Source organism: Podarcis raffonei, chromosome 5, assembly GCF_027172205.1.
Source record: "Podarcis raffonei isolate rPodRaf1 chromosome 5, rPodRaf1.pri, whole genome shotgun sequence".
In the NCBI taxonomy this organism is placed as follows: Eukaryota; Metazoa; Chordata; class Lepidosauria; order Squamata; family Lacertidae; genus Podarcis; species Podarcis raffonei.
In genome coordinates this window covers 87,685,164-87,708,045 of record NC_070606.1, presented here as the reverse complement: position 1 = coordinate 87,708,045, position 22,882 = coordinate 87,685,164, and the positions used below count along the sequence as shown (strand labels likewise).

The 22,882-nt window shown below is 44.5% G+C and overlaps 1 protein-coding gene across 1 annotated transcript in view; it reads right to left on the bottom strand.

Annotated features, from left to right (window-relative positions):
• Positions 1-22,882, bottom strand: part of FNDC3B (fibronectin type III domain containing 3B) — a 267,953-nt gene that overhangs the window by 3,383 nt on the left and 241,688 nt on the right. Inside the window, exons 24-25 of the mRNA XM_053390554.1 lie at positions 11,637-11,803; positions 8,863-8,990 (exon numbers count right to left, since the gene is read on the bottom strand). Coding sequence (XP_053246529.1) covers positions 8,863-8,990; positions 11,637-11,803 — 295 coding nt within the window. The remainder of the gene's footprint in view (positions 1-8,862; positions 8,991-11,636; positions 11,804-22,882) is intronic.

Genomic DNA, 22,882 nt, shown 5'->3' with positions numbered 1-22,882 from the left:
CAGGAGATGCAACAGAATGTTGTGGTTCCAAGCTGCTAGGTGCATGTCAATATTATAAGTATACTGAATCTGGCTTGTTAGCAAACAGGCAGACAGCGATGTTTTTTGAACAAAGGTGTTCCTGGCAGGCTGTACCACACAACAGCTGTGCCACTGCATTCTGCACCAGCCACAACTTCCACGACAGTCCCAGCTTTGAGGTCATCTGTGAATGGATCACTGTGGCCAGACTCATCTAGCCCTGGGAGAGGAGATTGTAGCCACCACTCTTCTCCAGTTGTTCTGCCAAACCATGATTTGGCTTAGCCCATCGTTCGAGCATGGGCTTGTGGTTTCTGGGCTCTCTCAGACAAACCTTTATAACTCATGGTTAGTCTAGAGAAAGTTAAACCACGAGTCCAGGTTTGGAAAATCAGTGAAACCAGTGCAGCTCAGAACAATCAGGGAAGAGCAAAGAGACCCCCTCTTTGGGGGGTCGTTGCTCCTCAGGGCAACACTAACTTGGGGTGTTCATTTCATATTGCCCCTGCTTTGATGTTCAGCCAGCCCTGACCTGTGCTCCACCATGGATAAATCGTGTGGGATTTCTGTCGTGCTGACCAGAACAATCACCATATTACTTATTATGCTAGACCATTTCGCACTATTCCTCATGACCTGCACTCCTGTTTTATTGGAGCTTTGGTAATAGAAAAGGTCACCTGTTGTAACGCATGACTCTCTTGCTTGGTTTTCGACTTCCATGTCGGCTGATGGGGAAAAGGCATAGCTGAGAATGGCTACTAGGCTCAGGAAAAGTACAGCACCAAGTTTGTCTTCTTCGTTCGGTTTGTTTACGTCTGAAATCGCGCCTGCCAATTGCACCGCCACACGCCCTCACTGTCGCACGCTAAAAGCATGATCATCAGGCAATTACGGCAACAAAACAAACCTTGCAGTGCCATCTGCATGCATGGGAAAGTGCCAAAAGCCCATTCACGTCTACGCAAATTTGCCAACAGAGCTCCCCACCCCTCTACAACCAAGGGGGGGGGGCTTGTTTCTTTTAAAGCTAGCCCTCTCCTCTTTGTTTTTGTGCCGCAGGTAAGTGCAAAGTGAGAAAGAGGCAGGTTATCGCCCTTCCTCCCCTCACCCATGTTCTATTGCTTTGTGTCATGTCAGGACAACTGCTTTGCAAGTAGCTTGCAATCATTTGGAAAAGCAAACAGGGACAATTTGCTTTGCTCACTCTCTCTCCCCCTTCAATGCACCCTATGTCTGTATTATGCAACAAGTTTGCAATGACTGTGCCTGAAATTATATAAAATAGAATCCCTATGGAATCCAGGAACAGCACAACTATGGGGGAGAGCTACAGCTCCGTGTCAGAACACCGACTTTTCATGCACAGGGTCCACGACTCAACCCTGGCATCTCCATTTAGCACAGGGACAGACTTCTGGCTTAAACTCTGGAGCGACACTACCAGTCAGAGCAGACAATATTGAGCTAGATGGAACAATGGTCCGAAAGAAAGCAGCCTTAAAGACTAGAAGCATGCTCTCTCTCTCTCTCTCTCTCTCTCTCTCTCTCTCTCTCTCTCTCCACACACAAGATACTTAGCTCTTCATCCTGAACAAGCCCTGTGCTTGCATGGTGTGACTTAAAGGTAAAGGGACCCCTGACCATTAGGTCCAGTCATAGAATCATAGAATCACAGAGTTGGAAGAGACCACAAGGGCCATCAAGTCCAACCCCCTGCCAAGCAGGAAACACCATCAGAGCACTCCTGACATATGGTTGTCAAGCCTCTGCTTAAAGACCTTCAAAGAAGGAGACTCCACCACACTCCTTGGCAGCAAATTCGTGACTGACTCTGGGGTTTGCGGTGCTGATCTCGCTTTATTGGCCGAGGGAGCTGGCGTACATGTGGCCAGCATGACCAAGCCGCTTCTGGTGAACCAGAGCAGCGCACGGAAATGCCGTTTACCTTCCCGCCAGAGCGGTACCTATTAATCTACTTGCACTTTGACGTGCTTTCGAACTGCTAGGTTGGCAGGAGCAGGGACCGAGCTACGGGAGCTCACCCCATCGCGGGGATTCGAACCGCCGACCATCTGATTGGCAAGTCCTAGGCTCTGTGGTTTAACCCACAGGGTCACCCGTGCCCATGGTGTGATTATCAACATCTTAATACACCCCCCCCCAGTCCTAATTTCTACTGCAGAGAAGTGTTGCACAACTTAGTAACTTAACACCTTTTAAAACTTTGCATATCAGCAGAGCGGTATAAAACTAATTGCTCTCATTTCTGACTTCTCCTCAAAGCAGCCAAACAAAGCAGAGGGAGAGATGTTTGCGTTAAAGAGGCAAAAACCACATGAACACCACCAGCAGCAGATCAGAGCTGGGATCAATACTGGCCATCACTCCTGGCGAAAGAGTACACGTGGAGCCTACACTCAATACTGAGGCAAAAAATAACACTCATAAAAACTAGAAAGGGGGCACTTATATAACAAAATGGTTCTTGAGGAGGAAGTGTTATTATCTCGCTCAGAGTTGCAGTTGATTGCCAGACAAACACCTATTCAAGAGAGAGATACTAACAATTGCAGCTCTGATCAATATCCTAAGATAAAAATATCTTTATCAATGGGCAAGAGCAAGCTGATACCGTAAGCAAGATATGCACGTTCCTCTGCCAAATTCAGACCTACTTTTTTTTGACAAATAATGCCACTCGTGACATTCCTTGAGGTATTTTGTAGCAAAACAGACAAGGGAGCCTCGTGGCTCTTTTAACAACCGACAAATTAATTACGGCATGAGGGACAGGAAGCAAGAGGTGGTGTAGTGAGCTTCATGCAATCGGCCTTGGGAATGCTGTTAACAGTTCAGTGATGTTAATTGTACTGTTTGCCGTTTATTGTGGTATTACTTCAGTTGTTGCTGTTTTTATATCCACGTTGCTAAGGCTAACAGCAAAAAAAAACACACCAGCGATAAATGTGCTTGAGCGTTCTGCAAACAAGAGGGGGGGGCGGTGAAAGCAGGGAGAAGATGCACCTCAAACACGACCCCTCAGTCGCAGCTTCTGCTTAAATAAATAATAAAAGAAGAGTATGTGGCTGCATGCTTCCTACTTATTAAAAAGCGATCTTAGCACACGCGCCGCTTTCTTACAGCTCAGACTTGCAGTTGCCTTTACGTTACGCAGTTGCTCTGGCAGGCAGTCAAAAGTTCCGGCCGCTTTTAACTGGGAACAAGCGTTTTCACTGTTTGCGTCTATTTTGCAGGAAGGCCTCTTTGCCTCTCTCCATTCACACAAACTCGAGCACCGTCGCTCTAAGCACGGTGGCAAGTGTGCAAAGACGCAAGTCACAGTCATTGAGGTGAAATCATCCGGCCCACAGCCCTGTCACCCACCTACGGGTTGTAAGCAGCGACACGTTCCGCCAATTTACCCAGAGAGAATCTTGGCTGTAAACAGGTTCCCACACACACACACAAAAAGCAGTGGCAAATGGAGAACGCAAATGGAAAGCCTTTCCAGTGCTTTTACGATAAATGTGTGGCTTCTATCCATTTGGCGATATGCTGCCCAAATGTCTTCTCTCAACATTACCTATTGATTGAGGGAATATTACATTTCCCAGCACTAAAAGGCATTATTATTTTGCATGTGGCTTCCTCTTCCATGAGAGCACATACATTGCTATGAATATTTCCTTGTGCTACTGGACTGCCCTTATTTGTTAACAGTTTAAGCTGCCAACTTAGGGTGGAATATGAAAAATCCTGAAGAATCCATACCCATGGATCGTGCATTTTTAATGCTCCTCGTGTGTGCACGTTCTCGTGCCCTTGGACACCTCGCTGAATTTCCTTACTCTTTCTGGAAAACAATGTTTGTGTTGAAATAAAAAATAAAAATTTGTCCATTAGCACCTTAGAGAACAGCTAACTTTGTTCTGTGTACAGTGGTGCCTCGCAAGACGAAATTAATTCGTTCCGCGATTTTTTTCGTCTTGCGATTTTTATCATCTTGCGATGCACGGTGTCAGGAAAGTTTTGGAAAAGCTTCAAAAATCACCAAAGTCTTTAAAAACCTCAAAAAAGGCTACCACACCGCGTTCTATGAGTTGCTCCTCGAAGTCAAGTCGCAACTGTATTAACGGTGTTAAGAAAAAGGAAACAAACTTGCAAGACGTAGGGAAAACTTGCCCATAGGGAAAATCGTCTTGCGAAGCAGCTCAAAAAACAAAAAACCCTTTCATCTAGCGAGTTTTTTGTCTTGCGAGGCATTCGTCTTGCGAGGTACCACTGTATAAGAAACTTAATTGGTCTCTAAGGTGCTACTGGACCATTTTTTAATTTTTTTTTGACTGCGTCAGACCAACACGGCTACCTACCCGAATCTAGAATGTCTGTGTTGTTTTTCACCAGAACAGCTTTGCTATTTTTCAATATAATGCAAGTTTCTAAGACTGCACTTTTGGGAGCTTGCCTATGGTGAAAGGCGGTATGTTTTGGTTCTTGAGGCAATATACAAAGCCTTGAACAACTTGGGTCCAGGATACCCTAAGGACCCCTTGAGTCCTTATATCCCACCCCCCTCCTTCTACTGACCTTCCTACATTTTGTGAAATGCCTATGGAATCCCTGCCTAGGCAGGCATGGTATGGGCTGGTTTTCAAACACTCCTAAAAACCTATTTTTAACCTGATTTTTAAAACTACTCCTTCAATGCTTTGCATTTAAACTGCTGCTCTCTTTTATGTCTCAGTTTTCACTTACTAATTTAGTATCTGTAGTGCTTTAAACTTCTGATGGGGTTATACCATGTGAGGCTTTTGTGTTTTAGCAAATATTGTGCTTTTCACTTTATGTTTGGATGAATTTTATGATTTTAGCTATTTTGTGAATTGCCTTGGGAGGGCGTGTCACAAGAGAGAAATGAATGACTGGGTATCTATCTGTCTGTAAGCAGTTATGGCAGGAAAATGCCCCTTTTATTTATCTTGTATAGGACTATGTTCTGTTTTAATTGCTTTGAAAGGCATCATTTTTGACAGGCCACTCATTCCAATGCAGTACAGGCTTGCACAACAGCAGAGGCTGCCTACCGCTTTAGGCCGGTGCACCTATTTGAAATTCTGAGAAAACGCTGTGGGCGTTGGTCACAATATGGCTGCCATGGGGCTTAGGCATGAACACAAAATGGCCGCCACACCTGAAAGAGCAGATAAGAGACAGGAACACAAAATGGTATGTGTGTTATGATTCCCTTTGAGTACCCCAATTCAGATCAGGAGTAAGGGGGAAACGTTTTCAATGCTGGGTGGTTTCCAAACTGTCTTGAGTCATATAATGAAGAGATGCTGGAAGAAGAATGATAAAGGGGCTAAAAATAAATATGAAAATAAGACTTTATGTTAAAGGGTTGTGAGAATCCAAGAAGCAAAATGTAATTCTAGTATGTTTGAAAATTTTGAGGGGGGAGATTGCTTATCTACAAGAGATCCACTTAACACTGACAATATTTCTTTTCTTTTCTCTTTCAATGTCTGAAGGTGGTGTAAACATTTCTCAGCTTTATTGCTCCAACATGGGTGTTCTCCTTAGGAATTACACAATCTTAAAAATATACTTATATAGTTTAATAATAATAATAATAAATTTTTAAAGAGGGCTAACAGCAAGATGACTGTATTCCAATAATGACAACGACGACAACAACAACAACAACAAATTTATTTTAAAGGGTGCTAACAGCAGGTTGGCTGTATTCCCAGCTGTTCTATGCAATTCACAGATCATCAGAGTTTAGAACTGCACTACTGTAAGAGCAAAGACGTAAGATGCATATTTTAGAAACTTGCTTTATAGAACAGCAATGCACAATGCCGTCAGCCCAGAGGACTGCACACATAATGTCTGCAATCCAGGCTTGAGGGACCCAGCTAGCCTGCATATATTATTTGCAACTCTCCCATTTGCATATTGTTGGTGTGAACCTGCTGGAGGCTAGGCCCACAGCTGGTGATCATGCTGTGCTACTTCTGAGAAGACATTTGTATAATTTCCAGGGGGATATTAGGAGAGGCAGCTTGAAGGCGGTCATCAGTGAAAATGAACCTTAGAAAGAATCAATGGAAATGTTCTCCTTCAAATCTGTTGAGCCTCCCCGTTATCTGAAACTGGCAATGAAAGGGTGAAAGCAAGCACAAACAACATTTTAGGACTAGTAAAGGAGGGTTAGAATAGTAAAGGAGCGCCGAGACTGCTCTGAAAACAACTTTTCCCCTGTCTTAGAACAATATCTAGGGAAATAATGTTTCTGCCAGTAACTTGTTGTTGTTGTTTAGTCGTTTAGTCGTGTTTGACTCTTTGTGACCCCATGGACCAGAGCACGCCAGGCACTCCTGTCTTCCACTGCCTCTTGCAGTTTGGTCAAACTCATGTTGGTAGCTTCGAGAACACTGTCCAACCATCTTTTCCTCTGCCGTCCCCTTCTCCTTGTGCCCTCCATCTTTCCCAACATCAGGGAGTCTTCTCTTCTCATGAGGTGGCCAAAGTATTGGAGCCTCAGCTTCATGATCTGTCCTTCCAGTGAGCGCTCGGGGCTGATTTCCTTAAGAATGGATAGGTTTGATCTTCTTGCAGTCCATGGGACTCTCAAGAGTCTCCCCCAGCACCATAATTCAAAAGCAACAATTTTTTGGCAATCAGCCTTCTTTATGGTCCAGCTCTCACTTCCGCCAGTAACTTGAGTGGTTCCAATTGAATGGTAAAAACCCAGTTAAGGAGGGCACGCAATTAACTAGTGCTTCTTTCCACCAACGCTCCAACCCTAGAGTGTCTTTCAAATAGTTTTGACCAGTGCTATTTTTCTAGAAAAAGAGGTGCTGGGATTCACTATGAACGCTTCCCTCTTTCTCTTAGAATGGCAATGGCACCCACCTGAGAGGTGCCGGAAGTGAATTCCGATAAGTTTCCCCTGAAGAAAGCCCTGGTTTGCATTTTCCTGAGTGTGCAGGCATTCAGATTGTTCCTTGCATTCTCCCCCTTTGGCTTTTTTGTTACTTTTTCCTTGTATGTTTTACAGACTCTTCCCCTCCCCACCCAATCTTTTCTTGCCCCTTTTTCTATTAACTGCTTACATTGGGAAGGGCTCGCCTTCGACTCTCATTTTGAGAAATATGTAATATGAGGGGAAAGGTTTACGCATATATTCAAATACAGTACACTGAAATGCCAATCGAATCTCATTTCTTTTGATAGTGTTACAAGCTTGGGGGATCAGGAAAATGCTGTGGATGTAGAATCATAGAATCATAGAGTTGGAAGAGACCACAAGGGCCATCGAGTCCAACCCCCTGCCAAGCAGGAAACACCATCAGAGCACTCCTGACATATGGTTGTCAAGCCTCTGCTTAAAGACCTCCAAAGAAGGAGACTCCACCACACTCCTTGGCAGCAAATTCCACTGTCGAACAGCTCTTACTGTCAGGAAGTTCTTCCTAATGTTTAGGTGTAATCTTCTTTCCTGCAGTTTGGATCCATTGCTCCGTGTCCGCTTCTCTGGAGCAGCAGAAAACAACCTTTCTCCCTCCTCTATGTGACATCCTTTTATATATTTGAACATGGCTATCATATCACCCCTTAGCCTCCTCTTCTCCAGGCTAAACATGCCCAGCTCCCTTAGCCGTTCCTCATAAGGCATCGTTTCCAGGCCTTTGACCATTTTGGTTGCCCTCCTCTGGACACGTTCCAGTTTGTCAGTGTCCTTCTTGAACTGTGGTGCCCAGAACTGGACACAGTACTCCAGGTGAGGTCTGACCAGAGCAGAATACAGTGGCACTATTACTTCCCTTGATCTAGATGCTATACTCCTATTGATGTAATGTGTCTTGATTTCTGTAAGGCTTTTGGTGAAGTCCCCCATGATATTTTTGCGGGAAAGCTGATAAAATGTGGGTTGGATGAGGTAACTATTAGGTGGATTTGTAGCTGGAACCCAAAGATAGTTCCTCATCTTTCTGGAAAAAAGAGATAGTGGGGTGTTGGAGGGTTCTGTCCTGGGTCCGTTGTTGTTCAACATTTTTGTAAACGACTTGGATGAAGGAATTGAGGGGATGCTCATTCCATTTTCAGTTGACACCAAAGTGGAAGGGGTAGTCAATGCCATAGAAGAGAGAACCGGGATTCAAGATGACCTTAATAGATTGGAGAACTGGGCCCAAACTCACAAAATGAAGTTCAATAGAGAGAACTTTAAGGTTCCACAATGAGGGAGGAAAACGTAGCTACACAAATATAAGACAGGGGATTAATATCCTCGTTCACGGGCAGGGTATAATGAATAAAGGTTAAAGGTAAAGGACCCCTGGACAGTTAAGTCCAGTCAAAGGCGACTATGGGGTGTGGCGCTCATCTCGCTTTCAGGCCGAGAGCACCCGCGTTTGTCTGCAAACAGCTTTCCGGGTCATGTGGCCAGCATGACTAAACCACTTCTGGCGTAACGGAACACCATCATAGAAATCAGAGTGCACGGAAATGCTGTTTACCTTCCCGCTGCAGCGGCACCTATTTATCTACTTGCACTGGCGTGCTTTCGAACTGCTAGGTCGGCAGAAGCTGAGACAGAGCAACGGGAGCTCACCCCATCTTGGGGATTTGAACCGCCGACCTTCTGATCAGAAAGCCCAGGAGGCCAGCTGCTTTTCTATTCTGAACATGACTTAACTTTTTTCAAAGATCACCCAATACTCCTACACAAGCCAAAGAATTTAGAGTAATGTATGAACTACAAAAGAAACATAAGGAAATCTAGTCTTGCCATATTGACTTTTGGGTAAAAATGCCCTCTTTCCCTACCTGTTTGTACTCCGACTCTCTTCCAACCAGGACCTGCAGAATGTAACTGACAGGGTCTCCCTTCATGGGGGGTACAGCTTCCCAAGCAATTTCACAGGCGTTTCCTTCCAGCTGTCTCACTCTAGGGGCTAAAGACAAGAGATTATAATAATTTTCTTCCTTTTCAAGTTTCTAACATCCCGCCCTCCCCCAAGAATATAGTAAATACAATTAATTCATTCTTCCCACCCATCCGACTTAAAATAAGTGAGAATAGAACATAGATGGTATGGTGAAACAGACAACCAATGGATCAGAACACAGAATGTATCTGCAATGTTTCTTTCAATTTACGGTAACCCATGCATACCCAATCCTAATCCAAAATATTTTCTTATTAGGAAAGTAGAAAACGAATGGAGGAGATGTATAGAAAGAAAGAGAGAGCCATGTGGAAGAATGTGGCTTTTCTTGTTGAAGAAACCAGATATGGTTAAGCTGGGGTTGCCATACGTCCAGAATTTCCCGGACATATCCGGAATACTGCATTCGTAAGCTGCGTCCGAGTGGAAATTGGCCAAATGTCCGGAAAAATCTGGACGTATGGCAGCCCATGTCAGCACCCTGTTCTCAGAGTGGTCAGCCAGATGTCTGGACCCAGCCTAAGAGCATTCTCCATTCCGGTGATTTCCAGCAACTGGCATTCAGAAAGCCTTTTCCCTCCATTCAAGATTCTAACGGAATTGTTACACTCTCGGATGGGCACAGGAACCCTGCTGTTCTTTTTGTACCAAAGGCAAATACGGCAAAGCTTCTGGAACTTGCCGATTCCAGACTGCCATTCAGATTCACGGCATGCATTCTGGGCCCCGGAGGGAAGCATGATTTGTTATCAGCTCACACCCGCACTGCCCTTAGCACAAGCTGATTGTTACTCTAGTGGGAGTGGGGGCGGGGAGAGAAATCCTCTTCCATCAAGGCAAAAGCCATCTCATGTCACTTAGGGCCCCATCAGCTACAGGAATCTGATTTCTCAATAAAGCATAAAGCTTTCAAGAAGCTGACAATTGCACAGCCATGCATCTGTCCCCATGACAATCGTCTATAACAGGGGTTGGCAACCTAAGGCCCGTGGGCCGGATGCGGCCCAATCGCCTTCTCAATCCAGCCCGCGGACAGTTTTTACATGAGTAGAATGTGTCCTTTTATTTAAAATGCACCTCTGGGTTATTTGTGGGGCCTGCCTGGTGTTTCTACATGAGTAGAATGTGTGCTTTTATTTAAAATGCATCTCTGGGTTATTAGTGGGGCATAGGAATTCGTTCATTTCCCCCCAAAAAATATAGTCCGGCCCACCACATGGTCTGAGGGACGCTGGATCGGCCCAAGGCTAAAAAAGGGTTGCTGACCCCTGGTCTATAACCATCTGCAGCAATGTTCTGGTTATCCTGAACCTTTCCACCCCAAGGGGGTGGGGGAATACAAGCTGGTTCATGGCGACAGGAACAAATGATTATTTTTAAAGGAATAAAAGGGGGAGGGGAGCGTGTGGTTGCTGAACAAAACACACCCAAAAGATCAATGGAAAGTAGTAATGGCAGAAGCCTCAAATGGCAAATCCAAGATATACAAATAATTTATCAGCTGCTCAGGGCTGCATGGTTGGCCTATATCTGCCTTGAGAGACAATGGAGTGCACCTCCAAGGGTGAAATCAAACCGCTGCCAAACTCTGCGATTGCTGTGGCTGCAGAGACCGGTAACTCATACCTGCTGCCTCCCGCTTTGTTTCTGCTGTGTTAGCAGCACCAAAGTGACCTCTCTGGGGCACAAGCCTGGGCAGTATGTATGGAGGTCCTGCGCTGCCCAGATGACAAGATCCCCCTCTGATGGGGTCTGAAGGAAAGCGGGGCACTATGTTAGGCTGCAGGAGTTTCCATCCAATGGCCTTAGGGACTCCAATCCCGATTTGTGTAGGGTTTACTCCTTAGCTGTTTCTTCTCCTGAAGACGTCCCACAAGGCAGTGGGTACAGATTTTCCTTGGGGTTTACCCCTGAAGCCTTCCTCACGAATGGGTGCAGCCACAACCCTCAGTGATGAAGTAAAAACAGACTAGCTGCAATGGCTAGGCTCTGACTCCATGGTTTCTCAATACAGTCGTACCTTGGTTGTCGAATGCCTTGGTTCTCTGATGTTTTGGCCCCCGGAAGTAAGTGTTCCGGTTTGCGAACGTTTTTCGGAAGCCGAACGTCCGACGCTCCTGCAGCCAATCGGAAGCCACGCCTAGGTTTTCGAAACCATTTCGGGAGTCGAACAGACTCCCAGAATGGATTAAGTTCGACAACAAAGGTACGACTGTACTCAAAGCTGCTAACCACTCTAGGGGAGAGTGCTGTTGTACTTGTGGGTTTTCCACAGGAATTTCCACTCTAGGGGAGAGTGCTGTTGTACTTGTGGGTTTTCCACAGGTATTTCCACGGTCATTGCAGATGTTAATGAGACCTGGGCAGATACATTACACTTAAAGGTCTAAAAGGAGGATAAGAAAACATCTCATATTGATGAAGCTCTAGCTGGTGTCAAATCAGGGTAGCTCCAGAACCTCTGTCTTACTTCCCTCTTTTATCAAATGGGACGAACAATCATGTCCTCTCAACAGTGGACTATTGAGGACAAATGAAATCACAGTGTATGCTACAAGTGCTGTATAGGGTATTAATAATAACCGAAAGCGTCAGGTGGTTGGTTTACTTCCACAGCTGCACAGCCCAAACCAGGAGGTGCGTCTTATTTACCTTTGATGGCGGGGGGAATGGATTTGGTTGTGCTGAAGGTAAATACTTCTGAGAAAGGTCCTTCCCCAGCTTCGTTTACGGCCTGTATTCTGAAAGCGAAGCAGGTGAACTCCATCAGTCGTTGTACCTTGTAGGTGTGACTTGGTCCCCTATAGATTGGAATAAATCTAAAAAACACAAGGGGAGAGAGAAGACCAAGTTAGTTACTATTTACTGCTTCAGAGTGTTTCATTAACTCAATGTGCTCTTTACACACAGCTGTGAGCTTTGGATTTGGATCTAGCAACTGCATGAACTGTCCAGACATCCACTGCTTTGACGTTCTGCACTCCTGATTATCAACAGTAGGAGCATAAATTCATGAAATAGCCGAGTACTAATGTTTCTCAGAAAATATCTGGATTCACAGCATTAAATTGGTTGTAAAAGGGTTGGGCTGAAACATAATACAGCTCAATGGCTAAAAATGTTTCACAATCAATATGAAACTACTGCAAAGCACACTTACAATGGGGATTGAAAAGAGAGGTTGCAGAAAGTCGGATACCCAGTGGGTCTGTTGCAGATGTAAAACTGACTTCCTGCAAATTTTGCAAGTCAGGCTTAGAGCACCCTGCCCCCCAGTTGCAAACCAACCCTTTGTTTACCTCGTTATAGTAAACCATGGTTAAAGGCCAGCATCTGCTATGATGGTGATGCTAAGCAGTTTTCTTCTTAATTGGATTTGCAAACCCACTTCAAGCCCTGGTTTTGAATTCCGGTTAGTGTTCACCTTGGTTAACACCTTGGAAAACCATTCTCAAACAAAGCTTACACTGGAAGAGACATGGGAGGTGGACGGAGCACTGATTTCCGAGTTTGGCTCACGATTGGCAAAACCATGGTTTGCAGCAAGTTCTGCCGATGACCATGGTGCCACAAACATAGACCTTCTTTAAAAAACCCCAAAAACGTTAAATACCCAGGAAGCACCAACTGCTTACTACTAATTCATTTCCATGAACAAGTGGCTGTGGAAGAAGCTGTTGTGATTTCAAGGCAAATTAACAGAGGAGTCTTCAGTCCTAACCTAAGTTTTTACTCCCTTGGTGTAAACTAGCTTGTCCAAAGTAAAAAAAGGATGCTTAGTCAGTAGCCCAGTGTCATCCTATGTCCCTGAGCATCATTTTTGTCACCGATTAGCAGCGCACACCACTAGGCAGATAAAATATTTATTTTATATTATTTAGAAAATGTATATACTGCTTAACACTTCTGGCACAAAAGAAAACCCAAGGAAAATGGAAAGCTTATTGAATTTTCATGCTGTCCTTGCACGGGCGCCTTGCTAATCTTCTCTGCAGATCATGTACACAAGAAAGTCAGGGAGAACTACCTAATCAACAATGGGCCCGGTTAGCACTACGTCTTTATTTTTGGTTGGATCCAGAGGACAGAGGAGTGGAAAGACACTAATGATATTCCATAAGCACTTCCAGAAGAGCTTGTGCAAGAGTTCATTTAGTGCCATAACAGGACGGCTAGGCATAGCATCTGTCCCCGTTCTACGAGTTTTTGTCATTATCTCTGGATTTAGCTTTTTCACTTTTCTCATGCAGTGCTCTAGTGTGAAGGGTCACAACGTCCTATAGTGAAAGAGGAATTCTGCATCAGTCCTCCCTAATGCAGAAGGGTGCCGACACGTACGTTTTTCAGTGTCAGGCTTTCACTATAGTTTCCAATATTGCTTTCATTCATTTATCTGTTTCAAGCAGACTCATTTACGTATTCTAACTCTTGACCTTCAATATTGTGCCCTGGTTCCAGAGACATCTGGCTGGTCATGGTTGAAAACATGACACTGGACCAGACAAACCTCAGTTTATTCCAGCACCATCCATTCTTATCATCTCCATGCATAATTATCGCCCGCCTGATTGAATGTTTTGGAAGCCAAGTTTTTAAACCTGGATGCCATGTCAGTCATATGGCACTAGTCGAGAACAGCTAATCAACTCCAATTTTTAAATTTTCTAACTCACATTTATATTCCCCCTTTACTCCAAGGAGCTTGAGGCACTGTACACAATTATCTTCCCCATCTCATTAAACTCTACAACAAATCTGTGAGATAGATTAGCTTGAGATGCAGTGGCTGGCCCAAAGGGATTCGAACTCGGGTCTCCCAGATAATAGTCCAACACAACCAACCACTATGCCACACTGGATCTCTAATATGCAAGAGAGCGGCAGTCCAAACAGTCTTGAAAGGAAATGGCTTCCCTCAGCGACGAGTTTTAAATAGAGGAAGAACAGCCCCGACGAGTAATCTCGATTATGCCTGGAAAACTCATGCTGTGATTAAACAGCAACAACAAAAAGTTCCATCTTTGTTATGAACACTGAAGCTTCAAAAGGTAGGCGATCTCTTAGGTATAGCTGTACAATTCAGTGAAGGTCTGAAGCATGCAATTTGCATTCCCTGGCAATTTCTCCTTGTCACATCTCAAAGTAGAAAGGCTCCCTAGGCAAGGATATGAGAGAGAGAGAGAGAGAGAGAGAGAGAGAGAGAGAGAGAGATATGCACCTAATCAGGTGTCCTGAGTTCCTCCCAACATTGGGGGGGGGGGGGAGGCCGTCACATGTGCATGAAGCCACTGATGCACCTCTTCCATGCCCTTCCCTCAGCCACAGGTGAAGACACCTTGTGAAGACTTAACCTTTCTGCCCAGGCCTTTCCCTGACCCACAAGATTGGGCCCTGCTTTATGTGTATGAACCCCCTGAATCTGTTTCATTTGCTTTTACACCATTTGAGGTTGCATTTTTGGTTTAAATGATATATAGTTTTATACTGCACGTGGTGCATACCTGGCAGATATCTTATGCCACCAGGATAGCTGAAATCAAACCAGACCAACAATGGCACAGGGGTTGCAACTGGGGGCTGTGACTTTACCTGTCCCGTTATATATGACGCCAGGTGGCTGAGGAGATTTCACCCCTCCCATATCCAAGAATCTCCTGATGAGTCTGCTGATTCTCCAGAGAGGAGGGGGCGGTGTTCTGCTCTCTACTTATTCTACTCCAGCACCACATCAAAAAGCCAGTCAGTCAGTGTGTCGGAGAGAGAGAGACTGAGTGTTAGAGATCGTGTGTATAGATAAGGTTGCTGCTAAGAGCAGCTGCAGGCACTCAGTGCAGTGCAGCATTCATTTATGCTTAGACCTATTTAGCTCTGTATATAGTTGTGTATAATAGTTGTAGATAGAATAAAGAAGATATTCTACAGAGCTGCTCTCTGAGTCGTTTATGCTCTGCTATACTCTGCTGTGCGACGACTGTCTTCTTGTGGAAGTGAATCCGGTGCTCAGAACTCTAAGCTGTGAGTCCACAGCACTTTGACCTGTTCCTGTGCAGAAGGTGGTCTCTGGAAGTGCTACCCAGCTCGCCTAGCCCAGTCGGGGCTGAAGTGGATGAGTCCAGTTAGTGGCACTGGCTCAAGGGCGATGCTGACAGTGGCCATGGCTTACAGGCTTGCTGGTGAGGGGCTCACTGCTGCTGGTTTCTATCCTGCCTTCTACCCTGCATATTGCTCAAGGCAGCTAAACGATTAAAAGATAATCCATCAAAATGCAAACCGAACCGTACTAGCACCTGCGAGACTTCATGCCACAAGGCTTCAGATTCCAAGTCCCTGACGCCAATTGCACTGGTCAACACCACCTGCTTCTAAATGAATGCAGGATGCAAACTAATAGCAGCAAAACTTTCAGGTACTTTGCTAAAGCAAGAAAAGGCCTGGGGGGGGGGGGGCAAAGGAACCCAAACTTGACTTTGCAGCGGGTTTGTCACCAACTGACGCTACATTTTAATGGGAGCTTAGGTTTGGCTGTGGGTTAAACCACAGAGCCTAGGGCTTGCCGATCAGAAGGTCGGCGGTTCAAATCCCTGATCCTGCCAACCTAGCACTTCGAAAGCACATCAAAGTGCAAGTAGATAAATAGGTACCACTCCGGCGGGAAGGTAAACGGCATTTCCGTGCGCTGCTCTGGTTCGCCAGAAGCGGCTTAGTTATGCTGGCCACATGACCCGGAAGCTGTACGCCAGCTCCCTCGGTCAAGAAAGCCAGATGAGCGCCGCAACCCCAGAGACGGTCACAACTGGACCTAATGGTCAGGGGTCCCTTTACCTTTACCTAGGTTTTGAAAAGTCTAAATTAGTAAAGCTCAGGGAGCAATGAACTGATGGAGGGGACGGTCCTCAGAAAATTGCCCTCGTATCTTTTCTGCATTAGCAACGAGAACCATTTGCCCTATTTGCTGGCATTCTAATATCAAATAGAACATTAATGTACACACATACAGAACACGGTGTTCCTAGAAAGAATGCTCAGGAGATGGCAAGCCTGCAATGCGGTTGTCAATATAAATTTATTCTCCGTAAGGATCTTCCAGGAAACTGTTTGCATGCCACTGTATTGAATTTCCTGTTGACGTTTTAAGACACTCCAGTCAAACTTGGGAATTATGAATAAAATCACAAACTCCCGTGCTGTGCCCTTGGCTTTTGAACATCTATTCAGGATTCCCCCCTCCCTTTTTATTTTTCTTTATTTCGGAGAGAGATTTTCCTCTTCCCAACAACTTCGTTCTAAAAGGAAAGCACCCTAAATCTGCAAGCTTTAAACACCAGGTGAAATTCAGTGGCAAAGATATAAAAAATGTGATGAACGATGGCTCCACTACCTAGGTGCAAATTCAACCTCTCTCTCTTTTTGTACTCCAGGTGAAAAGCGACAGAGAAAGCGAAGTGAGAAGGAGAGAATTAATATCCTAATGAGCTAACCTGCTGACCTGAGGCTGTTTTCTCTGGAGCAGAAGCAACCAGGGCATTTGAAAGAGAGGTTTACACACCTCACTAAGCAGCAACCGCTAATAGTTAAATGAGATGTGATTCACATCACAGGGAAGTGCCAGTTTTAAGACAATAAATGCTTCACATCTCCCGCTCTTAAAAGAAATTAATGTCAAACCTGCAGCTAATTATGGGATTTCCCTCCACCCCTTCTAATCCATGCTTCAAAACCGCAGCAGATAATTTGCCTATGAACTGAAGAGCACAAAGTTTTGAGAAGTGCTGGAAGCAGAAAAAAGGGGCGAAATCATTAGATGATGTAAAATAGGCAAGCCCAGAAACCTTTTAACGAAGATGGTACACCGGCAAGGAAGTTGCTTTCCAGAGCCTCTCAGTTTAAGAAAACCAAACCATTTCTACGGTGTCAATATTTGACAGGCAGGAGGCGTACAGTGGTACCTCAGGTTAAGAACTTAATTCGTTCTGGAGGTCCGTTCTTAACCTGAAACTGTTCTTAACCCGAGGTACTACTTTAGCTAATGGGGCCTCCTGCTGTCGCACAATTTTTGTTCTCATCCTGAAGCAAAGTTCTTAACCTGAGGTACTATTTCTGGGTTAGCAGAGTCTGTAACCTGAAGCGTCTGTAACGAGGTACCACTGTATATCTATCTCTAGCTATGCTCATCTGGGTTGCAGTATTTGTTTCCTGAGATTTACAGAAGCAACAGAATTATTATTTCCCCACTTTAAAAACACTCCCAGGGGCTTACTTAAAATTACAGAACAAAGTATTTTTTTAAAAAAAAAATTCACCAGTACGCAATCTGTGTGTATAACTGGCTAGGTTGCTGCAAGTTATATCCATCCATGTTGGAGCAGATCCATTGAAATTAATAGACCCAACTTAGCCAAGGACACTGGAGTGCGTCTAACTCTTGAGTAGAAATAACTCCAGCTACAACCACATGATTTTAAAATCCGGTTGCTATATAGAACTGATGAAACAGTTGTCTGCATACAGAATTCTGGGTTGTAAAACGCCATCTGCCTTAGTTAAACCTACAGGACGTTATTGCAACAGCAAGCAAATGACGGTTTTAGATTACCTGCGGAATTCATTGCCACAAGTTATATTGTGAGAATTAAGTGTCTCTTTGGGGGCCACGTAGAGGAGCTCTGAGCTTTGCTTGCAGCAGCAGCACAGTAACTCAGGTCAGCATTTAGGCCATGGGTAGGCAAACTAAGGCCCACGGGCCGGATCAGGCCCAATTGCCTTCGGGATCCAGCCCGCAGACAGTCAGGGAATCGCTGCATGGATTACCAGCGTGCATGTTCTTTCTCTCTCCCTCACACAGCGGCGACGGCAATGCCTCCTCCCTCCCTCCTCCTGGCTTCTCTCTGCCCTGCCTAGAGGAGGAAGGAGGCTGGGCTTTGTTGGTGCCAGCAGCAGCAGTGATCGAGCAGCCGCCATTTTAAGCAGCCCCTCTCCGGAGCCCTTTTGTGTGCCGCTCATCATCCTTCCGCCACAACCACCAGCCCCTGCTGCTCACAAGACACAAGTAAGCAGCCACCGGGGCTTATGGTGCTCTTGCATCTGCCTCCAAAAAACATAGTCCGCCCCCAAGGTCTGAGGGACAGTGGACTGGCCGCCTGCTGAAAAAGTTTGCTGGTCCCTGATTTAGGCTATGCGCATACCATACATTTAAAGCAACTCCCCCTCCCAAGAACCCTGGGAACTGTAGTTTGCCCCTCACAGAACTACATTTCCCTGCATCCTTAACCAAGTACAGTGGTACCTCAGGTTAAGAACTTAATTTGTTCCGGGGGTCCGTTCTTAACCTGTAACTGTTCTTAACCTGAGGTACCACTTTAGCTAATGGGGCCTCCCACTGCAGCAGCACGATTTCTGTTCTTATCCTGAAGCAAAGTTCTTAACCCGAGCTACTATTTTTGGGTTAGCGGAGTCTGTAACCTGAAGGGTCTGTAACCTGAGGTACCAATGTACAGCCCCTAGGATTCTTTGGCGGGGGAAATGCACATTAAGTGTATGGCGTGTATTAAACTAAATCTATAATTTGTTTAGTCTGATCATTTTCTATAGGCTTTTGTTAGAGTTGAGAATCTCAGTTCAAACCATGGCAGAACAGTCTTTCACAAATCCACCTTGCAGATACACATTTCTCATGTATTAATCAGAGGACACAAAGAATCTCAATTAACAGACACCATTAAGGACAAGATGAGAACAGAAAAGGAGTGTGTGTATTTACAACATACCCATGGGATAGTCACCCCAGGTATATCATAGAATTAATACTTTCGGACAAATAGGGTGTAATCAACTCACTTTTTTTGTCCTTTTGTTTCCTGATGAGTTTGGCTATTTCAGAATACTATAGCAACCATATGGCTCTGTCTTAATTGCCAATTTCCTTTCCTTACTTGCTAGCCAAAGCCTAAAATATGTGCATGCTGATTATTATGAATGAGTATGATAATGCACCTATTTTTGTGTTTTTCAGAGAATCTACTTGCTGCGCTCTCAGTGCTGGTCTGAAACCAGGCACTGCTGTTAAAGTGGGTGTTAATGATCTTGATTCAATTAAAAGAGTGTAAACGGGTTCCTAATTAGACTCCTTGAAAACCTGCGGCAGCTGCGTATTAACTGTATTCATCACCGGGCAAAGCAGACTGTGTGCTTTGTGGGGTCTCTTTACAGCTTTATGTACAAACTGCTTATACCCAGAGCATCATGTCAAGGCTAACATACTAGGCCAGTTCAGGTGCAGTGCCAATGGCTGGCATTGGTGCAACCAAACCATGGACTTCATACCAACAAATTTGTATTCCTGCATTGCGGGGGGCTGGAGTAGATAATCCTTGGGGTACCAGTACAATTCTAAGATTCTATTATTTTAAGTGATTCAAAAGGCAACGTGAATGCAGTGAGGTTAATGCAGCTGCCTGATTCGCTGCAGTTAGAATGAGGGCTCCTTCACTCTTCTCCATATAACCAAATACGCACTACCAGAAAAGTGGAATATATGAAACGCAGTAAATAAAAACAAATGAAATAATCCCATTTTATATATTCAGGGGGGAAAACGATAACCTCAGAAATGCATGGAAATCCTATCAGGATTTTATTCCTAAATGCTTGTTTTACCTTTACTGTGGTTAGCTTTCTCCATTTTTTTAAAAAAAAGGTCACTGAAGTTATTTCTTACGACTTTCAATTAAGAAAATGCCAGCAAATTTAGAAACCAAGTATAAATTATAGTTCATACAACAAAAATCTTTTAAAAATATCAAAAGAGCAGCATAAAACTAAAATGAAACAGACACATTCTGAAACACCATGAAAAAACAACAACAACATTAAAGTCCCAGGCAAATAAAAATGTTATCTATCTATCTATATCTATCTATCTATCTATCTATCTATCTATCTATCTATCTATCTATCATCTATCTATCTATCTATCTATCTATCTATCTATCTCTACACACACACACTCTCTTTACAGTGCTCGGGTTGCAAACGTGATCTGTGCGGGATTCATGTTCGCAACCCGCAGTGGCGCGCCTGCGCACGCTGCAATTCGGCGCTTCTGTGCAAACGTCTGTAATCCAAGGTATAACTGTACGTATATTGTAACACTGATGCTATACTTATGATTTGTGAGCTGGAAATGACATCCTAAATAAACTTGTGACATAATAACATTGATTACGGTTTCAACATAACTGACTCTGAATTAGGAATCTCTTAGTTCTTTCCACAGCAGGCAAATGAACAAAGTGAAGCAATTTTAACAGAAAAAGAAAAAGCCGGGGCAAACATGTCTGGTCATGACAGCTACATTTTGTGAAATGAATCTGAATCAAAAACTGAGATTACCGACTAAGTCTGAATATTGCCCGCTTCCCAAAGCGAATCAGGGGAAAAAAGTCATTTGAGACAAACACCAGCACCAAAGGTGGGAAGAGGTGAGCAATGGGCATTATATTACAAAACAACTCCAGAGCAGTTGCTCATATGTCATTTACGTGGCAAGGGAAGAGCTCAAACAACATTTCTGACCTTTCCTGATGAATGCAACATGTGGCTTGATGAAGCTGGTTCTAATAAGGTCGAATTAAACCCATTAGAACAAATTACTACAATTTGTTCACTCTCCTCCCTCTCCCCCAATCCTATTCAAACCCAGCTATTTGATGTTTTTCACGTCTGGCTGTATAGTTCTGGTCCAGATCAGGGAGCCCACTGAAGCGAGATACTCTGTCTGCTGTAAGATAATAAGCACATCCTTTTGGGGCTGCTGCGACCTAGTTAACGCTTGGCTAAGGGAAGCACTTAGGCCAATGGGTAACAAGATTTGTTTGTATATGGCAATTCAAAACTATGCTATGAATTATTCATTTTCTGCTTCTTAAACGGATCAAGAAACGACAAATCAAGTCATCTTTCAACGAGCACAATCCAACTGGTGTCATATTTGTAAAGGGTGACATGATTGCTATTAATGCAGGGGGCTTATATAGTGCTCAAGGCACTTTTACCACTACGCAGCTTTAGAAGGAAAGAATTGCCGTTCACAATACCCACGACAATAAGCATGAGATAGAACCGTTCCTGCCAGTCTCCTTAGAACGGCTAATGGGCTAAAATCATGGGACTTGAGGGAACCAGGTGGCAAGCTGATACCCTCTGAAAATCCAGCAGCATATTCCTGGAAATTGCTTGATTAGACAACGTGCAAATAAATCTCGATTCTGCTATAAGAAGATTGCTGCTACAAGCATGGAGGGCTTATCTAGCAGCAACTAGAATGCATCAGTCTGAATGCAACATGTACTTTGGGGAAGCAACTATATTCCGGTTGGAGGATGGATGGCGGCTAATGGATTGAGGTTGAATCCTGTCAAGACAGAAGTACTGTTTTTGGGGGACAGGGGGTGGGCAGGTGTGGAGGACTCCCTGGTCCTGAATGGGGTAACTGTGCCCCTGAAGGACCAGGTGCGCAGCCTGGGAGTCATTTTGGACTCACAGCTGTCCATGGAGGTGCAGGTTAATTCTGTGTCCAGGGCAGCTGTCTACCAGCTCCACCTGGTACGCAGGCTGACACCCTATCTGCCTGTGGACCACCTCGCCAGAGTGGTGCATGCTCTAGTTATCTACCGCTTGGACTACTGCAATGCGCTCTACGTGGGGCTACCTTTGAAGGTGACCCAGAAACTGCAATTAATCCAGAATGTGGCAGAATGCGGTGACTGGGAGTGGCTGCCGGGGCCACATAAAACCGGTCCTGACAGATTTGCGAGAAGCAAAGCTACAGGGAACCAGGCAGAGGGCCTTCTCGGTAGTGGCGCCCGCCCTGTGGAACGCCCTCCCATCAGATGTCAAAGAGATAAATAACTACCTGACATTCAGAAGACATCTTAAGGCAGCCCTGTTCAGGGAAGTTTTTAATGTGTGACATCTTAGTGTATTTTTGGTCTTTGTCGAAGCTATTATTATTATTATTATTATTATTATTATTATTATTATTATTATTATTATATTCCATTTGCCAGTGGTGAATCCCAACAACTGTTTTCAGCAAGGGCACTAATAGTTTTTAACCTGTTCCCACCTTCCCACCCTGTTACTCAGGGCCGGATTTGGGTTTGATTGAGGCCCTCAGCTATTGAGGGTAATGGGGCCCTTTATATGTCCAGCTGTCCTTTGTCAACAACAAATCGTCACTGTTTTTTGTGCTGAATATATGCTATATGGTAATTTATGGACCTAATAGGTATCTAAAACTATTTTCACGTAACAAAATATGTATTTCATCAAAGTAATATTTATTTTATCTTATATTTTGGAAATGTACATCCAGTTTTTCCCCCCTTTAAGTTTTTTAGGGGCCCCCAAGAGAGTGGGACCCTAAGCTATAGCTTGTTTAGCTTATACAGTGGTACCTCGGGTTAAGAACTTAATTCGTTCCAGAGGTCCATTCTTAACCTGAAACTGTTCTTAACCTGAAGCACCACTTTAGCTAATGGGGCCTCCCACTGTCGCCGCCACGCGATTTCTGTTCTCATCCTGAAGCAAAGTTCTTAACCCAAGGTACTATTTCTGGGTTAGCGGAGTCTGTAACCGGAAGCGTCTGTAACCCGAGGTACCACTGTACGTAAATCCGGCACTGCTGTCACTTATACAGTGGTACCTCAGGTTAAGTACTTAATTCGTTCCGGAGGTCCGTTCTTAACCTGAAACTGTTCTTAACCTGAAGCACCACTTTAGCTAATGGGGCCTCCTGGAAGCACGATTTCTGTTCTCATCCTGAAGCAAAGTTCTTAACCCGAGGTACTATTTCTGGGTTAGCGGAGTCTGTAACCGGAAGCGTCTGTAACCCGAGGTAC